The 22,857-nt window shown below is 27.1% G+C and overlaps 1 protein-coding gene across 1 annotated transcript in view; it reads left to right on the top strand.

The window, feature by feature from the left end:
* Window positions 1-17,530, top strand: part of LOC145750817 (uncharacterized) — a 29,107-nt gene extending 11,577 nt beyond the window's left edge. Inside the window, exon 3 of the mRNA XM_082566892.1 lies at window positions 17,477-17,530. Within this exon, the coding sequence (XP_082423018.1) occupies window positions 17,477-17,530 (54 nt within the window). The remainder of the gene's footprint in view (window positions 1-17,476) is intronic.
* Window positions 17,531-22,857: the final 5,327 nt, after the last annotated feature.

Below are 22,857 nucleotides of genomic sequence, written 5' to 3'. Positions count from 1 at the left end.
AATATAAACTATATCTTCTTCCTGGCTTTTTACCGGCAAGTTGCATGCTACTTGTTAAGTTTATGCCAAACCAAAAAAATAAAAGTTTAACAAAACATAATCAATAATGCTTAAAAACACGTAAATAGATTTTAGATCGAGTAATCGTTCAGCAGATCAAATCACTTTTCTCTTTGTCCACAGGTGATTTATTAATTCCTTATTCAATAAATTACAAGCATTTTGTATATTATACATTTATAATCTCCAACCATAATTATTGTTGTACATTAGAATAAATGTTTTATTTTCATTTGCATTCTCAGTCTATTAAACAGAAAGAATCAAAAACATTTGTAGCGGTCTCCGTCGACCCAATCAAAAGATTTGGAAATTGTTATTGTTAATTAATTGTATACCCTTAATTTGTTATCTGACTTTTTATCATATTTCATAGACTTTAGAAACAAGTTCTGAATTAAAATACATAATTGAGTATACACATTACAAACTAAGCCAATGTTAAGTTTATCAAAATTATAAACAACAAAAATAATATTCACCAAACGTGTTATTAAATTTAATTATTTTTAATGTTTAAAAGATTAGCTTATGAATAATAAGCTAGGCATTGATCTACTATAGGCGAACCTCAATCGCAATCACCAATCTTGGTAAACATGTTTGCTAAATTGTGAAAAGTTTGTTAAAAATACAACGCAAAATGTACCAATGCCGTTTTACTAAACTAAAATAACATACAAATAAATTACAGCTAGGCTCACATGTGCGCCTGAATTCGACTAAGAGTGACGATGAACCTCAACTCGAATACGCCTTGCCTTTGGCGCATCAATATACGTAACAAACAAAAAACACTTTTTAAAACACTTTAGTTTAATTCTCTTAAGCTATCAAATTTAGTTTAATGCAAAGGCAGACTACAAAGTTGTTAAAAATTACAGTGCTAAAAAAGTTGAACAAAGTTTTTTTGATTGTTTTGTTTTTGGGGTTGCTGGCTATTACCAATGCTTCTAGTTTGAGCAATATTAGAGGACCACCAGCACCCAAGAGGTACGTTGAATTAAAAACTTAATTATTATGTTTATTTAAAACAAAAATAAACTAAACTGCAAAACTTTAAAACTATAGCTTGGAATGCGATAGGATTGACTGTAGAAAAAAAAGAAGTGTAAAAAACATGGTAAAATTAATTTTTTAATAGAGGTTTAAATAAAATATATTAACTTTTAAATTAACTTTTAAAGGAAGTTTTTTTTCTAACATACTAGAAGTATAATAATGTTTAATAAAAAGAAATTGTAATAACCTTTTATAATATAAAATAATTATTGAGTTAATGTTAGGTTATATTATGGGTTAGATATTATATTTTAAAGAATTAAATGTAACAAAAAAAACAGATTATTAAAATATTGAGTTTCTCTTAGAGCAGGCTTTACATATTTTATTAGTTTTTTTTTAATCAGAAAAGAAAAGAAAAAAAACTAAGAGCAACAAGCAAGTTAAACTGGTGTAGGCCATGTTATCTTTCTGACCTTTTACCCTTGCGAAACTTTTAAATTATTAACCAATCGGTGTGGTACTAGTTAAACATATTTTAACCAATGCGGTTAATAACCTTTAAAAACACTAAAGAAAGAAAGCAAAGAAAAAAAAGTCATGGTAATTAAGAAAAAATATTACATTCATTTACTACGGTTTCGTTATATGCAGCGCTAAAATTGTTATGTATTGTCAACTTTCGATACGTGAAAATATTGTTTATTATGCATAAACATAACAAAATAATATTGAACTTATAACAACTTTTTATAAAAATAGTGCACTACAATGATCGCTCAGCTATCACGAGCGCCCAAAATTCTGGTAAACATGTTTGTTGAAATTATATTTAAATTTATTGTTAGTACAACGCGAAACGTATCCATGCCATTTTGGTAAAATAAAATAACATACAAATAAAAAACTGTTTGGCTCACATGTGCGCCTGAATTCAACAAAGAGTACTGATAAAAGATAATCAAATATGCATTGCCGTTGGGCAACAATCGAAGAATTCATATCAACCAAAAAATTCATGTTAATATTAGAGTTCTTAACTTTAATTTAACAATTAACAAAGTTATTAAAAATTTTAGTAATAAAAAGGCAGAGTTAAAAAAAGCTACATAACCTAAACAGGTGCAAGAATAAAAATGTTTTTTAATTATTTCTACAGGATTAAAGTACTGAAAAAATGAACAAAATTTTGATAGTTGTTTTGTTTTTGGGGTTGCTGGCTATTACCAATGCTTCTAGTTTGAGCAATATTAGAGGGCCACCAGCACCCAAGAGGTACGTTAAATTAAAAACCTAAAGTTTGTTATTACATTTTATATAATTATGTTTATTTAAATTAAGAATAAAATAATTTGTGTAACTTTAAAATCTATTATAGCCCGGAATGCGTTGGGGGTCAATGTAGAAAAAAAAACGAAATGTAAAGAAAAAGGTAAAATTAATTTTTTGACATGGCTATAAATTATAAAAAATATTTTAAATTGCTTTTTAAAATTAAAATAGTCCTTTTTTTTAAATTATCAAAAATTGTTATTAAATATTATATTTTAAAAGAAGATATACTAATTTTTTTGTGGAAAGCGTAAAAGTAAATTTTCGAACTCTATAAGGCTTAACAAAACTTAAAAGTTATTTTAATGTTTAACGGGTCATTTATTCATAAAGCTTATATCCTAATAAAATACAGGATATTTTTAATTACCTAACTTCAGTCCAATATTTTTTTAAAACATTTTAATTTAAAAACTTTTTATTATAGGACGACTTTACTGAGATAAGAGCACCGCCAGGGTTGTACCTTTTTTAAATTTTTTATTTTTGAAAAGTAATTTATTTATTTTAAATATTTTTTTTTAATTTGTTTTAAATTTATTACAGAAGAAAGTAATCAAAAAGCAAAAGCTATTGTATATAACAAGCTAAAATATATAACAAGCTAAATTATTAAAGAATCAAAAATACGCTATACGATTAATGCAATAGGAACAAGAACAGGGCATGCTTAATGGATAGTTAATATGCATGTAAGAGGCTAAACAAAAATAAGAAAATGGAAAACAGTAAAAAATTGTCAAACACAAGAGTAAACTTTTGTATTACACTAAAATACGTGTTATCATTGACGTCACAAATCGGGGTTTTAACAAGTTACCTATCATGGCGCCCCAATTTATTTTATATATTTTGTGTATAATAACGTACCCAACAATGGCATACCCTTAAAAAAGTAAACAAAATATTAGAAAGCGGTCAAATGCAGTTGTAAACTTTGTATTTTCGTAATATACGCTATATAGGTGACGTCACAAATAAAGGGTTTTGACAACTTATATATCATGGCAATCCAATTTATTTTAAATATTTTGTTGGAGGTTTTGATGTAAAAGCAAAATGTACAATTATTTGTTGGATCCGTCCACATTTTTGACAAATTATTTGTGATTATAATAAAAAATAACAAACCTGGTAGTGTGATAAACCGGTCATGGCGTCAGACCTAGAGCCGACAGGTTTTTGGATTTGAGCCGCACTAATGCCACACTATTCGCCTTTGAGGCCGGTTCACGGATAGCTCACACACGTCTCAAATCTCACACCCCTTACTCGATAAAAAATATCAAAAAACATAAGTCAACAACTACTTTATTTTATTTGATTTTATTTAAAAAATTTAATCTGATGTATTGACAAAAATCTTATTTTTAAAAAATATTTTCGCTTAGGGTAAGCGAATCCATTATAATGGATTACCAAAGCGTAAGTTTAGGCGTAAGCAAAACTTGGGCCGTAACCAAGAACCACAAATAGCTTTACTTTAGATTTAACTTGGCTCAAGATTGCAAAATTTAACTTACAGTTGAAGTGAGTTTAAATGGGAGGCGTCCCAGCTACATTAAATGGCCAACCGCTTCTCCGTACGTGGATATTCATTGGTTTTAGATGTGCGTCAGATCTGCTTGCAGTGCCTTTAGACCGATAGCTTTAATGACTGTTCGCTTAAATTTAAATATCTGTTCACCTATGCTATAGCAGCAACTGTTTTTTATTTCATGAATTCTGTCCAAATTTCTCAAAAGAGCTTGTGGTTATAGAGTTTAGTTTGTTAGTTATATAGTAAATTAGTTATAAAAGTTGGTTCGTTAGTTATATAGCTATTAGTTATAAAGCTTGGCATGTTTGTTATATAGCTGGTTGGTGTTTTGCTTGTTTGTTACACAGCTTGGCTTGTTAGTTTTAAATTAAATATGGCTGGTTGGTTATGAAGCTTTGTTTGTTGAAGTTTTTACCAATTGATAGTTTTGTTTTTTTGCTTAATCTTTTAAAATGTAAGAAGACGGAGCGCATCTTCCAACCTTCAAATCGCATCTTTCAGGCTTCAAATCGGTTAATGGCTTCACCCTTTTTTCGCTTTGAAGCAATTAATGGCTAACTAATCGGCTAGATATTCGATATGCGTGTTAGAGACCCAGCATGAAAAAGGAAATTAGGAAAGTATATGATAATTAGTAATTTACACTTACACTTAAACCATATGTCTCGGTTGTACATTTTCATTTTTTTCTATTGGTTGGTGTTTTAGCTAGACTTTTGTCTTAGCATTTAAAGGCTAGTTAGCTAGTAACTAAATATTAATATAATTTAAAAATGGGTGACTTAAAATTATGTATTAGTTAATTATTAGTTATTTGCATTGTTTTTACATTAGAAAACAAAAGAAAAAAAACCTAAGAGCAACAAGCAAGTTAAACTACTGTAAGCCATGTCATCTTTCTGACTTTTTACCCTTGCGAAACTTTTAAATTATTTACCAAGCGGCGTGGTACTAGTTAAACTTTTTTTTAACCAATGCGGTTGATAAGGTTTAAAAACACTAAAGAAAGAAAGCAAAGAAAAAAAAGTCATGGTAATTAAGAAAAAAATTTTACATTCATTTACGACGGTTTCGTTATTGGCAATGCTAAAATTGTTTGTGAACTTTTGATACGTAAAAATATTGTTTATTATGCTTAAACATAACAAAATAATATTAAACCTATACCAACTTTTCATAAAAACAGTGCACTACAATTATCGCTCAGCTATCGCGAGCGCCCAAAATTCCGGTAAACATGTTTGTCGAAATTATATTTAAATTTATTTTTAGTACAACGCAAAACGTATCCATGCTATTTCACCAAATTAAAATAACATACAAATAAAAAACTGTTTGGCCCACATGTGCGTCTGAATTTAATAAAGAGTACCGATAAAACATAATCAAATATGCATTGCCTTTGGACAAAAATCGAAGTATTCATATCAACCAAAAAGTTCATGTTAATATTAGAATTCTTAATTTTGATTTAACAATTTACAAGTTATTAAAAATTTGAGAAATAAAATAGACACAATTAAAAAAAGCTACATAACCTAAATAGGTGCAAGAATAAAAATATTTTTTAATTAAAACTACAGGATAAAAGTACTGAAAAAATGAACAAAATTTTGATAATTGTTTTGTTTTTGGGGTTGCTGGCTATTACTAATGCTTCTAGTTTGAGCAATATTAGAGGGCCACCACCACCTAAGAGGTACATTGAATTAAAAAACTAAAGTTTGTTATTACATTTCATATTATTATGTTTATTTAAATTAGGAATAAATTAATTTGTGTAACTTTATAAACTATAGCTCGGAATGCGATGGGGGTCAATGTAGAAAAAAACGAAATGTAAAGAAAAAGGTAAAATTAATTTTTGACATAGCTATAAATTAAAAAAAAAATTTTTTTGAATTGCTTTTTAAAATTAAAATAGTGCTTTTTTGCTAGGTTATATATATGTTTAAATAACATATTTTAATGGAAGATATACTAATTATTTTGTAAAAAGTAAATTTTGGAACTGTAGGCTTAACAAAACTAAATAGTTATTTAAATGTTTAACAGGTCATTTATTTATAAAGCTCAACATCCAAATAAAATACAGGATATTTCAATTACCTATCTTCAGTCCAATATTTTTTTAAAATTTTTTAATTTAACAACTTTTTATTATAGGACGACTTACTAAGATAAGAGCTACTAAGATAAGAGCACCGCCAGGGTTTGTACTTTTTTACATATTTTATTTTTGAAAAGTACTTTATTTATTTTAAGTTTTTTTTAATTTGTTTTATATTTATTATAGAAGAAAGTAATCAAAAAGCAAAAGCATTTGTGTTTGGTGATGATATAATTTTTTTTCGGTAGCTTTTTGACCCTTAAAAACATTATGACTCAACTTTAAATAAACAAGCACATATTAAAAATTTGTTTTGTATAAATTGAATGAGACAAATAGTAAGTTGGTAGTAATTTAATTATATTGTAAAATAGTTGTAGATGATTCTTTTATTAATAATATTTAATTAAAGCTTAATAAAAAAAACGTGTAACATTACATTATAAGACAAAATAAACAACTGAAACTATGTAAGTGTATATGTAAGTGTATATGTAAGTGTATAAAAAGCTGTATATAACAAGCTTAAAAATTAAAAACTAAAATATAAAAAATTTAAAAAAGGAAGAGACGAAATACAATTTTTAGGTATTAAACTTTTTAGCAAAAGGAATAAGAACAGGGCATGCTTAATGGATAGTTAATATGTATGTAAGAGGCCAAACAAAAATAAGAAATGAGTAAGTATAAGTTAATTAGCACTTGCAATCTAACCATATGCCTCGGTTGTACATTTTTATACTTTTAGTTTCATTGGTGTTTTAGCTAGACATCTTTCTTAACGCTTGAAGGCTAATTATCTAGTTATTATTTATTTTTATTATTTTAATATGCACGACTTAAAATTATGTATTAGTGATTAATGTATTAATTATTTATACTTACATTGTTTTAGCATGAGAAAAAAATTAAGTGCAACAAGTAAGTTAAATTAAGAAAGGCTATGTCACCTTTTGACTTATTTTTAACCCTACAAAACTTTTAAATTAATTAACAAGCGGCGTGGTACTTGTTAAACTTATTTCGAGCTAAAAAATCAACAGGTTATTTATCAGGCAAAGCGGTTAAAAATGTTCAAAACTAACAAAGGTTTTAAACATTACTCGGACCAAAGTATCATATGTGAATATCTATGTTAAGGTCGTGTAATTGTCCTGCAAGCCCTGTCAACGGAAAAAGTTTACAATATGTTATAATTTACTTAAAATTGACGTAATTAAAGGGGGTGCTAGAAACTGTTGGAAAGAAAAGAAATGGAAAGGAAACAATTGGAAAGGAAACAAATGGAACCGAAACAAATGGAACCGAAACAAATGGAACGGAAACAAACGGAACCGAAGTAAATGGAAAGGAAACAAATGGAACCGAAACAAATGGAACGGAAATAGTTGGAACGAAAAAAAATGGAACGGAAACAAATGGAACGGATTTTAATGAAGCAGATTTTTTTGTCGGATAACTTTTTGGCGGAAAAAAATTAACGGAAATAAATGGAAAAAATCTAACTAACCGGAAACAAATGGAACGGATCTTAATTAGGCGAATTTTTTCGACGAGTAGTAGTTTAACGAAAAAAAAGAAAGCAAATGGTAAAAAGCTATTGGAACGGATCCCAATTAACCAAAACAATTATAATTTAAGCTATAATTTTTATTAATTTAAATTATACCCTACTTACCCTAATTTTATAATAAACTTATTCTATTATCCTACTAGTCTGTCAAACAACTTAACTGAAATTCCTTTGGTTTTTTATGTTCAATTTAAATTCGCTTTATTTGTTTTCATTTTTTATTTAATTAACTTTTTTAAAATTATTTCATTTGTTTTTACTTTTTAAAAAAACCGTTTTAAATTAATTATTTGTTTAAAATCTGTTTTCATAAATGTTTTTCCATTTGTTTCCACTTTTTTAAAGTCCGCCTTAAAAATTGATCCGTCAAAATCCGCTTTTATGAAATCCGTTTCAACTATTTCCGTTCCATTTGTTTCTTTTCCATTTGTTTCCTTTCCATTTGTTTCATTTCCATTTGTTTCGTTTCCATTTGTTTCGTTTCAATTCGTGTCGTTTCCATTTGTTTCCGTTCCATTTATTTCCTTTCCAACAATTTCTTTCCAATAGATTCGGCGTCCCCAATTAAAGTGGCGGAATTATTTTATTTGTACTGGCTAGAAAAGTTAAGCTAGAAAAATAAAAGGTCAAGGTAACTACCATCAAAAGACAAGATTAATTTTTAAATTTATTTGAAGTACAACGCAACACGTACTTATGACATTTCACTAAACTAAAATAACATACAAATTAATTTTTTTCAATTAAAATCTGACGTCTTAAGTATAGTCTAACGCTTAAGGTTTTGAAAGGCTACGAAGTTATTAAAAATTTTAGAAGATATAATTAGCACAAATAAAAAAAGGCTACATAACCTGAACAACAACAAAACTTTATAATATGTTAGCCTATTTTTTTCATTGAAACCACAGAGTTACAGTGCTAAAAATGAACAAAATTTTAGTAATTTTTTTGTTTTTGGGGTTGCTGCTGGCTATTACTAATGCTTCTAGTTTAAGTAATATCAGAGGGCCGCCAGCACCTAGTAGGTTCGTGAAATTAAAAACTTTAAATTTGCTATTACGTTGTATATTATTGTCTGTATTTAAATTAAAAATAAATTAATTAGTGTAACTTAAAAAAATAGCTTGGAATGCGGTGGGGTTCAATGTAGAAAATAACGAAATGTGAAGGAAAAGGTAATATTAATCTTTTGGCACAGGTTTAAATAAAAAAAAACATTTTTTAATTCCCCTTAGAGATTTAAATAGCAATTTTTAAAAACATTTTAATTTAACAACTGTTTATTGTAGGACAACTTTACTGAGATTAGAGGATTGCCACCGACAGGGTTTGTACCTTTTTAAATATTTTATTTTAAAAAAGTAATTTAATTATTTTAGGTTTTTAAACGTTTCAATATAAGAACAACTCATCAATTTGTTTTACATATATTGTAGGAGAAAGTAATCAAAAAGCTAAAACATTTGTGTTTGGTGGTAATATAATAATTTTTTCGGCAGCATTTTAATCCCTAAAAACATTATGACTCAACATTAAATAAACAAACACATACTAATATTTTGTTTTGTATAAATGAAATAAGACGAATAGATAGTTAGTAGTATTTTAATTATAGTATAAAATGGTTATAGATGATTTTTTTAAAAATAGTTAATTTAAGCTAAATGAAAATTTGTTGTAACATTACATTAAAAGCCAAAATAACAAAAAACAAAAACTATGTAAGTGCATTTTATAAGCATCCCAAATACATACCACAAGCCTTTGTTTTACATTTTATCCATTTTGTATTCCCGGGTGATAACTAGACATTTACTTCAGCATTTGGAGACTTATTATTTAGTAACTAATTTTTTATATTATTCTAGAATGCGTAAATTACAATTATGCATTTAAAATAATTATTTACTAATTAAAAAGAAATGCATGAAACAAGCTTTTATGCCAAAATTAATAAAACATCAGTAAAACAATAAAAACGTTAAAATCAATAAAACACGTTTGGATCGTTTAATCGTCCTGCAGATTATGTCACTTTCCGTTTTGTCAACAGGCGTTCTATTTATGCCTTAATAAATAAATTAAAGGCATTTTAAATACTATACAAACTTAATCTTCACCCATAAATATTGTTGCACATTGGAATAAATTTTATCTAAAGTTATTTTAGAAAATTTCTTTAGAAAAAATCTTCAGTCTATTAAACAGAAAAAAATTGAAAGCATTTGTAGCGGTCTCCGTCAACCCAATCGAAATATTTGGGAATTGTTATTGTTAGTTATTTGTTTTTAATTACCCTTTTTTGTACATATCTTAACCTCGATATGGAAAGGTCCAATGCGCGACCTAAACATAGAGTAACATCAGTTACTCCGACTCGGTAAACATAGAGTAACATCAGTTACTCCGACAACAAACAAAAAACACTTTACTTTAATTCTCTTTACTTTAATTCTCTTTACTAAAACACTTTACTTTAATTCTTTAATTCTCTTAAGTTATCAAATTTAGTCTAATGCAAAGGCAGACTACAAAGTTGTTAAAAATTACAGTGCTAAAAAAAATGAACAAAGTTTTTTTGATTGTTTTGTTTTTGGGGTTGCTGGCAATTACTAATGCTTCTAGTTTGAGCAATATTAGAGGACCACCAGCACCCAAGAGGTACGTTGAATTAAAAACTTAATTATTATGTTTATTTAAAACAAAAATAAACTAAACTGTAAAACTTTAAAACTATAGCTTGGAATGCGATGGGATTGACGGTAGAAAAAAAAGAAGTGTAAAAAACATGGTAAAGTTAATTTTTTAATAGAGGTTTAAATAAAATATATTAATTTTTATAATAACTTTTAAAGGTAGATCAGAAAAGAAAATCAGAAAAAGTCAGAAAAGAAAAGAAAAACAACTAAGAGCAACAAGCAAGTTAAACTGGTGTAGGCCATGTCATCTTTCTGACCTTTTACCCTTGGGAACCTTTAAATTATTAATCAAGCGGTGTAGTACTAGTTAAACATATTTTTAACCAATGCGGTTAATAACCTTTAAAAACACTAAAGAAAGAAAGAAAAGAAAAAAAAGTCATGGTAATTAAGAAAAAATATTACATTCATTTACTACGGTTTCGTTATATGCAGCGCTAAAATTGTTATGTATTGTCAACTTTCGATACGTGAAAATATTGTTTATTATGCTTAAACATAACAAAATAATATTAAACTTATAACAACTTTTCATAAAAATAGTGCACTACAATGATCGCTCAGCTATCGCGAGCGCCCAAAATTCTGTTAAACATGTTTGTTGAAATTATATTTAAATTTATTGTTAGTACAACGCGAAACGTATTTATGCCATTTTAGTAAAATAAAATAACATACAAATAAAAAACTGTTTGGCTCACATGTGCGCCTGAATTCAACAAAGAGTACTGATAAAACATAATCAAATATACATTGCTGTTGGGCAACAATCGGAGTATTCATATCAACCAAAAAATTCATGTTAATATAAGAGTTCTTAACTTTAATTTAACAATTAACAAAGTTATTCAAAATTTTAGAAATAAAAACGGCAGAGTTAAAAAAAGCTACATAACCTAAACAGGTGCAAGAATAAAAATGTTTTTTAATTAATTCTACAGGATTAAAGTACTGAAAAAATGAACAAAATTTTAATAATTGTTTTGTTTTTGGGGTTGCTGGCTATTACTAATGCTTCTAGTTTAAGCAATATTAGAGGGCCACCAGCACCCAAGAGGTACGTGGAATTAAAAACCTAAAGTTTGTTATTACGTTTTATATAATTATGTTTAATTAAATTAAGAATAAAATAATTTGTGTAACTTTAAAATCTATATAGCTCGGAATGCGATGGGGGTCAATGTAGAAAAAAACGAAATATAAAGGAAAAGGTAAAATTAATTTTTTGACATGGCTATAAATTATAAAAAAAATATTTTAAATTGCTTTTTAAAATTAAAATAGTCCATTTTTTAAAACTATCAAAAATTGTTATTAAATATTATATTTTAATCAAAAAGCAAAAGCTATTGTGTTTGGTGATGATATAATGTTTTTTTTAGTTACTTTTTGACCCTTAAAAACATTATGACTCAACTTTAAATAAACAAGCACATATTAAAAATTTGTTTTGTATAAGTTGAATGAGACAAATAGTAAGTTGGTAGTAATTTAATTATAATGTAAAATAGTTGTAGATGATTTTTTTATTAATAATATTTAATTAAAGCTTAATAAAAAAAAAGTGTAACATTACATTATAAGACAAAATAAACAACTGAAACTATGTTAGTGCATTTTTATAAGCAATTCACACCTACATAGCACGAAAACAGGGCAAAAAATACAGAACGGAAAATGAAGGAACCGAAAAATAAAAGGTCGAAAAAACACAGTATATAACAAGCTAAAATATTAAAGAATCAAAAAACAAAAATACGCAATACGATTTTTAGGTAATAAACTTTATAGCAAAAGGAACAAGAACTGGGCATGCTTAATAGATTGTTAATATGCATGTAAGAGGCTAAACAAAAATAAGAAAATGGAAAACAGTAAAAAATTGTCAAACACAGGAGTAAACTTTTGTACTAAACTAAAAAACGTGTTATCATTGACGTCACAAATCGGGGTTTTAACAACTTACCTATCATTGCGCCCCAATTTATTTTATATATTTTGTGTAGAACAACGTACCCAACAATGGCATATCCTTAAAAAAGTGAACAAAATATTAGAAAGCGGTCAAATGCAGTTGTAAACTTTGTATTTTCGTAATATACGCTATATAGGTGACGTCACAAATAAAGGGTTTTGACAACTCATATATCATGGCGATCCAATTTATTTTAAATATTTTGTTGGAGGTTTTGATGTAAAAGCAAAATGTACAATTATTTGTTGGATCCGTCCACATTTTTGACAAATTATTTTTGATTATAATAAAAAATAACAAACCTGGTAGTGTGATAAACCGGTCATGGCGTCAGACCTAGAGCCGACAGGTTTTTGGGTTTAAGCCGCACTAATGCCACACTATTCGCCTTTGAGGCCGTTTTACGGATAGCATACACACGTCTCAAATCTCACACCCCTTACTCGATAAAAAGTATCAAAAAACATAAGTCAACAACTACTTTATTTTATTTGATTTTATTTAAAAAATTAAATCTGATGTATTGACAAAAATCTTATTTTTAAAAAAAGTTTTCGCTTAGGGTAAGCTAATCTAATATAATGGATTACCAAAGCCTAAGTTTAGGCGTAAGTAAAACTTGGGCCGCAACCAAGAACCACAAATAGCTTTACTTTAGATTTAACTTGGCTTAAGATTGCAAAATTTAACTTACAGTTGAAGTAGGTTTAAATGGGAGGCGTCCCAGCTACATTAAATGGCCAACCGCTTCTCCGTACGTGGATATTCATTGGTTTTAGATGTGCTTGCAGTGCCTTTAGACCGATAGCTTTGATGACTGTTCGCTTAAATTTAAATATCTGATCACCTATGCTATAGCAGCAACTGTTTTTTATTCCATGAATTCTGTTCAAATTTCTCAATAGAGCTTGTGGTTATACAGTTTAGTTTGTTAGTTATATAGTAAATTAGTTATAAAAGTTGGTTCGTTAGTTATATAGCTATAAGTTATGAAGCTTGGCATGTTTTTTATATAGCTGGTTGGTGTTTTGCTTGTTTGGTACACAGCTTGGCTTGTTAGTTTTAAATTAAATATGGCTGGTTGGTTATGAAGCTTTGTTTGTTGAAGTTTTTACCAATTGATAGTTTTGTTTTTTTGCTTAATCTTTTAAAATGTAAGAAGACGGAGCGCATCTTCCAACCTTCAAATCGCATCTTTTAGGCTTTAAATCAATTAATGCATTCATTCTTTTTTCGCTTTGAAGCAATTAATGGCTAACTAATCGGTTGGATATCCGATATGCGTGTTAGAGACCCAGCAAGAAAAAGGAAATGAGGGAAGTATATGATAATTAGTAATTTACACTTACACTCAAACCATATGTCTCAGTTGTACATTTTCATTTTTTTCTATTGGTTGGTGTTTTAGCTAGACTTTTGTCTTAGCATTTAAAGGCTAGTTAGCTAGTAACTAAATATAAATATGATTTAAAAATGGGTGACTTAAAATTATGTATAAGTGATTTATGTATTAGTTAAGTATAAGTTATTTGCATTGTTTTTACATCAAAAAAAAAAAAAAAAAAAACTAAGAGCAACAAGCAAGTTAAACTGCTGTAGGTCATGTTAAACTTATTTTTAACCAATGCGGTTGATAATGTTTAAATCACTAAAGAAAGAAAAAGGGTCAAGGTAATTAAAAAAATATATTACATTCATTTACGACGGTTTTGTTATATGCAATGCTAAAATTGTTATGTATTGTCAACTTTCGATACGTAAAAATATTGTTTATTATGCTTAAACATAACAAAATAATAATAAACCTATACCAACTTTTCATAAAAACAGTGCACTACAATGCAAAAACAATGCACTACAAACAGTGCACTACGCTCAGCTATCGCGAACGCCTAAAATTCTGATAAACATGTTTGTCAAAATTATATTTAATTTTATTCAACGCGAAACGTGTACATGCCATTTCACTAAATTAAAATAACATACAAATAAAAAACTGTTTGGCCCACATGTGCGCCTCAATTTAACAAAGAGTACCGATAAATCATAATCAAATATGCATTGCCTTTGTCGCAATAATACAAGTACGGATCATCCGAATTTTTTAAAAATTAAAATCTGACGTCGTAAGTATAGTCTAACGCTTAAGATTTTAGAAGGCTACAAAGTTAATAAAAATTTTAAAAGATTTAATTTAACCTAAACAACTTTTTAACCTAAAATTTAACATAACCTAAACAACAACAAAACTTTAAAATATGTTAGCCTAATTTTTTATTGAAACCACAGAATTACAGTGCTAAAAAATGAACAAAATTTTGATAATTGTTTTGTTTTTGGGGTTGCTGGCTATTACTAATGCTTCTAGTTTAAACAATATTAGAGGGCCGCCAGCACCTAGTAGGTACGTGAAATTAAAAACCTAAAGTTTGTTATTATATTTTATATTATTATTTTTATTTAAATTAAGAATAAATTAATTTGTGTAACTTTACAAACTATAGCTTGGAATGCGATGGAACTGATTGTAGAAAAAAGCGAAGTGTAAAAGAGAAGGTAAAATTAATTTTTTGACGTAGGTGTAAATAAAATATATAATTTAAATACTCTTTTAATATTAGTGTAGTTCCACTTTTTTATTAAATAAAGTTGTTAATTATATGTCTTAATAATATAAAATAAAATAGTGATAATTTATCATAATATATAATATTGATTGAGTTAAGTTAGGTTTTATATTGGGTTACATAATATATTTTAAAGAATTAAAATGTAATAATAAACGAGAATTGTATAAATAATTGGTTATGTTAGAACAGGCTTTATATACTTTAAAATTAGTTTTTTTTAAGTAAAATTTTGCAAAGCATTTAACTATTAAACTTATATTTAAATAAAATACAACACGCGGTTTTTTAGTCAAATATTTTTGTAATATTTTAAATAAACAACTTTTTATCGTAGGACAACTTTACCAAAATTAGAGGATTGCCACCAGGGTTTGTACCTTTTTGACTATTTTATTTATTAAAAGTAGTTTATTAAGTTATTTTTAGTTTTTAAACCGTTTATTTTATAAAAAACATCTACTTAATTTGTTTTATATTTTTGTAGTGGAAAGTAATAAAAAAAAGACAACATCTGTGTTCAATAAAATTGTAATGTTTTTTTGGTTGTTATTTTATCTTTAAAAACATTATGATTCAACTATAAATAAACAAACACATACAAAACTTTTTTAGTTTAAATCCTAAAGATAGTCAGTTGAAAGTATAATCTTGTTAGTGTGGCGTTAAAGAAGTAAATAATATTGACGTAATATTAAAAAAATTGTCCAATTAAATAATTGTTATAACATAACACTGTAAGTAAAAATAAACAACAAAAAATATGTAAGTGCATTTTTATGAGCAATTCCCTTCTACCGTGGGGTTATAGCTAACCATTTTTTTTAGCAATTGTAAATTCATTATATAGTAACTAACTATTTATATTATTTTAAAATGCGTAAATTCAATTATGTATTTAAGATGTTCAATTACTAATTAAATGCCTTTTTAAAAAAAAAATAATATTAAGCTAATATGCCAAAAGTTAAATTAATATAAACTATATCTTCTTCCTGACTTTTTACCGGCAAGTTGCATGCTACTTGTTAAATTTATGCCAAACCAAAAAAAATAAAAGTTTAACAAAACGTAATCAATAATGCTTAAAAACACGTAAATAGATTTTAGATCGAGTAATCGTTCCGCAGATCAAATTACTTTTCTCTTTGTTTACAGGTGATTTATTAATTCCTTATTCAATAAATTACAAGCATTTTGTATATTATACATTTATAATCTCCAACCATAATTATTGTTGTACATTAGAATAAATGTTTTATTTTCATTTGCATTCTCAGTCTATTAAACAGAAAGAATCAAAAACATTTGTAGCGGTCTCCGTCGACCCAATCGAAAGATTTGGAAATTGTTATTGTTAGTTAATTATTTACGATTATCTTGTTATCTGACTTTTTATTATATTTCATAGACTTTAAAAACAAGTTCTGAATTAAAACACATAATTGAGTATACACATTACAAACTAAGCCAATGTTAAGTTTATCGAAATTATAAACAACAAAAATAATATTCACCAAACGTGGTATTAAATTTAATTATTTTTAATGTTTAAAAGATTAGCTTATGAATAATAAGCTAGGCATTGATCTACTATAGGCGAACCGCAATCGCAATCACCAATCTTGATAAACATGTTTGCTAAATTGTGATAAGTTCGTTAAAAATACAACGCAAAATGTACCAATGCCGTTTTACTAAACTAAAATAACATAGAAATAAATTACAGCTAGGCTCACATGTGCGCCTGAATTCGACTAAGAGTGATGATGAACCTTAACTCGAATACGCTTTGCCTTTGGCGCATCAATATACGTAACAAACAAAAAACACTTTTTAAAACACTTTAGTTTAATTCTCTTAAGCTATCAAATTTAGTTTAATGCAAAGGCAGACTACAAAGTTGTTAAAAATTACAGTGCTAAAAAAGTTGAACAAAGTTTTTTTGATTGTTTCGTTTTTGGGGTTGCTGGCTATTACCAATGCTTCTAGTTTGAGCAATATTAGAGGACCACCATCACCCAAGAGGTAGGTTGAAATAAAAACTTAATTATTATGTTTATTTAAAACAAAAATAAACTAATCTGCAAAACTTTAAAACTATAGCTTAGAATGCGATAGGATTGACTGTAGAAAAAAAAGAAGTGTAAAAAACATGGTAAAGTTAATTTTTTAATAGAGGTTTAAATAAAATATATTAACTTTTATATTAACTTTTAAAGGAAGTTTTTTTTCTAATATACTAGAAGTTGTTAATTATATATTTTAATAATGTTTAATAAAAAGAAATTGTAATAACCTTTTATAAAATATAATAATTATGGAGTTAATGTTAGGTTATATTATGGGTTGGATATTATATTTTAAAGAATTAAATGTAATAAAAAAACGGATTACATAAAGAATAGGTTTCTTTTAGAGCAGGCTATACACATTTTATTAGTTTTTTTTAAATATCAAAATATTACAAAGCATTTAGTTTTAAAATTTTTTATTCAAATAAAATACGGCCAGGCTGTTTTATATCATTTTAATTAAACAACTTTTTATTGTAGAAAAATTTTGCTAAGCTTAGTGGAACACCACCTTCAGGGTTTGTTACTTTCTAACATTTAATTTCTAAAAAGTTTTTTGCTAAATTTAATTTAGTTTTTAAACCTTATAAAAACAACTCTTCAATTTGTTTTATATTCATTGTAGAAGAAAGTAATCAAAAAGCCAAAGCGTTTGTGTTTGGTGATAATATAATACTTTTTTCGGCAGCATTTGACCCTTAAAAACATTATGACTCAACTTTAAATAAACAAACACATATTAATAATTTGTTTTGTATAAATGAAATGAGACGAATAGGTATTTTAAGCTAAATGAAAATATTTTGTAAAATTTATTAAAAGCCAAAATAAAAAATAAAAAAACTATGTAAGTGCATTTTTATAAGCAATCCGAAATACATACAACAAGCTTTGTTTTACATTTTATCCATTTTGTATTTAAGGGTGATAACTAGACATTTACTTCAGCATTTGGAGACTTATTATTTAGTAACTAATTTCTTATATAATTTAAGAATGCGTAAATTACAATTGTGTATTTGAAATAATTATTCACTAATTAAAAAGAAATGTAGGCAACAAGCTTTCATGCCAAAATCAATAAAACATCAGTAAAACAATAAAAACGTTAAAATCAATAAAACACGATTGGATCGTTTAATCGTCTTGCATATTAACTTTTAAAGATAGTTTTTTTTTCAAAAATACTAAAAGTTGTTAATTATATATTTTAATAATGTATAATAAAAAGAAATTGTAATAACATTTTATAATATAAAATAATTATTGAGTTAATGTTAGGTTATATTATGGGTTAGATATTATATTTTAAAGAATTAAATGTAATAAAAAAAAACGGATTATAAAAATATTGAGTTTCTCTTAGAGCAGGCTTTACATATTTTATTAGTTTTTTTTAAATCAGAAAAGAAAAGAAAAAAAACTAAGAGCAACAAGCAAGTTAAACTGGTGTAGGCCATGTCATCTTTCTGACCTTTTACCCTTGCAAAACTTTTAAATTATTTACCAAGCGGCGTGGTACTAGTTAAACTTATTTTTAATCAATGCGGTTGATAATGTTTAAAATCACTAAAGAAAGAAAGCAAAGAAAAAAAAAGGTCAAGGTAAGTAAGAAAAAAATTTTACATTCATTTACGACGGTTTCGTTATTGGCAATGCTAAAATTGTTTGTGAACTTTTGATACGTAAAAATATTGTTTATTAAGCTTAAACATACCAAAATAATATTAAACCCATAACAACTTTTCATAAAAACAGTGCACTACAATTATCGCTCAGCTATCGCAAGCGCCCAAAATTCCGGTAAACATGTTTGTCGAAATTATATTTAAATTTATTTTTAGTACAACGCGAAACGTATCCATGCTATTTCACTAAATTAAAATAACATACAAATAAAAAACTGTTTTGCCCACATGTGCGTCTGAATTCAACAAAGAGTACTGATAAAACATAATCAAATATGCAATGCCTTTGGGCAAAAATCGAAGTATTCATATCAACCAAAAAATTTATTACAATATTAGAATTCTTAATTTTGATTTAACAATTTACAAGTTATTAAAAATTTTAGAAATAAAATAGACACAATTAAAAAAGCTACATAACCTAAATAGGTGCAAGAATAAAAATATTTTTTAATTGAAACTACAGGATAAAAGTACTGAAAAAATGAAAAAAATTTTGATAATTATTTTGTTTTTGGGGTTGCTGGCTATTACCAATGCTTCTAGTTTGAGCAATATTAGAGGGCCACCACCACCCAAGAGGTACATTGAATTAAAAACTAAAGTTTGTTATTACATTTCATATTATTATGTTTATTTCTTTTAAGAATAAATTAATTTGTGTAACTTTATAAACTATAGCTCGGAATGCGATGAGGGTCAAAGTAGAAAAAAACGAAATGTAAAAGAAAAGGTAAAATTAATTTTTGACATAGCTATAAATTTAAAAAAAAAAATTTTTGAATTGCTTTTTAAAATTTTTTTGCTAGGTTATATATATGTTTAAATAACATATTTTAATGGAAGATATACTAAATATTTTGTGAAAAGTAAATTTTGGAACTGTAGGCTTAACAAAACTAAATAGTTATTTTAATGTTTAACAGGTCATTTATTCATAAAGCTCAACATCCAAATAAAATACAGGATATTTCAATTACCTATCTTCAGTCCAATATTTTTTTAAAACATTTTAATTTAACAACTTTTTATTGTAGGACGACTTTACTAAGATTAGAGCACCGCCAGGGTTTGTACCTTTTTAAATATTTTATTTTTGAAAAGTACTTTATTTATTTTAAGTTTTTTTTAATTTGTTTTATATTTATTATAGAAGAAAGTAATCAAAAAACAAAAGCTATTGCGTTTGGTGATAATATAATGTTTTTTTTCGGTAGCTTTTTGACCCTTAAAAACATTATGACTCAACTTTAAATAAACAAACACATATTAATAATTTGTTTTGAATAAATCGAATGAGACAAATAGTTAGTTGGTAGTAATTTAATTGTAGTGTAAAATATGTTTTTTTATTAATAATATTTAATTAAAACTTAATGAAAAAAAATTGTAACATTACATTATAAGACAAAGGTCGTGTAATTGTACTGCAAGCCCTGTCAACGGAAGAAGTTTACAATATGTTATAATTTACTTAAAATTGACGTAATTAAAGGGGGTGCTAGAAACTGTTGGAAAGAAACAGATGGAAAGGAAAGAAATGAAAAGGAAACAATTGGAAAGGAAACAAATGGAACCGAAACAAATGGAACGGAAACAAATGGAACCGAATTAAATGAAAAGGAAACAAATGGAACCAAAACAAATGGATCGGAAAAAAATGGAACGGAAACAAATGGAACGGAAACAAATGGAACGGATTTTAATGAAGCGGATTTCTTTGACGGATAACTTTTTGGCGGAAAAAAATTAACGGAAATAAATGAAAAAAAAATAACGAACCGGAAACAAATGGAACGGATTTTAATTAAGCAGAATTTTTTAACGGATAACTTTTTGGCGGAAAAAAAATTAACGGAAATAAATGAAAAAATCTAACTAACCGGAAACAAATGGAACGGATCTTAATTAGGCGGATTTTTTCGACGAGTAGTAGTTTAACGGAAAAAAAGAAAGCAAATGGTAAAAGGCTAATGGAACGGATCCCAATTAACCAAAACAATTATAATTTAAGCTATAATTTTCATTAATTTAAATTATACCCTACTTACCCTAATTTTATAATAAACTTATTCTATTATCCTACTTGTCTGTCAAACAACTTAACTATAAATTCCTTTGATTATTTTGTTAAATTCAAATTCTCTTCATTTGTTTTCATTCTTTATTTAATTAACTTTCTTAAAATTATTTTATTTGTTTTCACTTTTTAAAAAATCCTTTTTAAATTAATTATTTGTTTAAAATCCGTTTTCATAAATTTTTTTCAAAAAAGTTACAGTGCTAAAAATGAATAAAATTTTGATAATTTTTATGTTTTTGGGGTTGCTGCTGGCTATTACTAATGCTTCTAGTTTAAGTAATATTAGAGGGCCGCCAGCACCTAGTAGGTTCGTGAAATTAAAAACTTTAAATTTGCTATTACGTTGTATATTATTGTTTGTATTTAAATTAAAAATAAATTAATTAGTGTAACTTAAAAAAAATAGCTTGGAATGCGGTGGGGGTCAATGTAGAAAAAAATTAAATGTGAAGAAAAAGGTAATATTAATCTTTTGGCACAGGTTTAAATAAAAAAAAAACATTTTTTGGATTCTCCTTAGAGATTTAAATAGCAATTTTTAAAAACATTTTAATTTAACAACTGTTTATTGTAGGACAACTTTACTGAGATTAGAGGATTGCCACCGACAGGGTTTGTACCTTTTTAAATATTTTATTTTAAAAAAGTAATTTAATTATTTTAGGTTTTTAAACGTTTCAATATAAGAACAACTCATCAATTTGTTTTACATATATTGTAGGAGAAAGTAATCAAAAAGCAAAAACATTTGTGTTTGGTGGTAATATAATAATTTTTTCGGCAGCATTTTAATCCCTAAAAACATTATGACTCAACATTAAATAAACAAACACATACTAATATTTTGTTTTGTATAAATGAAATAAGACGAATAGATAGTTAGTAGTATTTTAATTATAGTATAAAATGGTTATAGATGATTTTTTATATTAAAATAGTTAATTTAAGCTAAATGAAAATTTGTTGTAACATTACATTAAAAACCAAAATAAAAAAAAAAAAAAACTATGTAAGTGCATTTTATAAGCATCCCAAATACATACCACAAGCCTTTGTTTTACATTTTATCCATTTTGTATTTAAGGGTGATAACTAGACATTTACTTTAGCATTTGGAGACTTATTATTTAGTAACTAATTTTTTATATTATTCTAGAATGCGTAAATTACAACTATGTATTTAAAATAGTTATTTACTAATTAAAAAGAAATGTATGCAACAAGCTTTTATGCCAAAATTTATAAAACATCAGTAAAACAATAAAAACGTTAAAATCAATAAAACACGTTTGGATCGTTTAATCGTCCTGCAGATTATGTCACTTTCCGTTGTCAACAGGCGTTCTATTTATGCCTTAATAAATAAATTACAAGCATTTTAAATACTATACAAACTTAATCTTTAGCCATAAATATTGTTGTACATTGGAATAAATTTTATCTAAAGTTATTTTAGAAAATTTATTTAGAAAAATATCTTCAGTCTATTAAACAGAAAAAAATTGAAAGCATTTGTAGCGGTCTCCGTCGACCCAATCGAAAGATTTGGGAATTGTTATTGTTACCCAGTCAAAAATTGAGACTCGGCATAAGCCCGGCCCATGCTAGGCATATGCTGCCGTGCATTACTCATGCTAGGCCCTAGCGTGGCATTTAGTCGGGTTGCCGACCATCGCATTAACTGATATACACCACGCATGGGCCATACTCGGCGGTTCGGGTATAATGCGACCATCGCATGTTCGAGCATTAGCCACGCATGGGCCGTACTCGGCGGTTCGGGTATAATGCGACTATCGCATGATCGAGTGTTGGCGACGCATGGGCCGTACTCGGCGGTTCGGGTATAATGCGACTATCGCATGATCGAGTGTTGGCGACGCATGGGCCATACTCGGAAGTTCGGGTATAATGCGACTATCGCACGATCGAGTGTTAGCTACGTATGGGCCTTAATCGGCGATTCGGGTATCCAGCAACCATCGAAAGTTCGAGTGTTAGCAACACTTTGAAGTATCGTCCTAAGAAGCAATATGGTAACAATATTACCCCAAAAACGCAACAATAAATATCTTAAGTTTAGGTTGGCA

Source organism: Corella eumyota, chromosome 4, assembly GCF_963082875.1.
Source record: "Corella eumyota chromosome 4, kaCorEumy4.1, whole genome shotgun sequence".
Lineage (NCBI taxonomy): Eukaryota > Metazoa > Chordata > Ascidiacea > Phlebobranchia > Corellidae > Corella > Corella eumyota.
The sequence above is the reverse complement of the archived record's forward strand: the minus strand, read 5'-3'. Positions and strand labels throughout refer to the sequence as shown.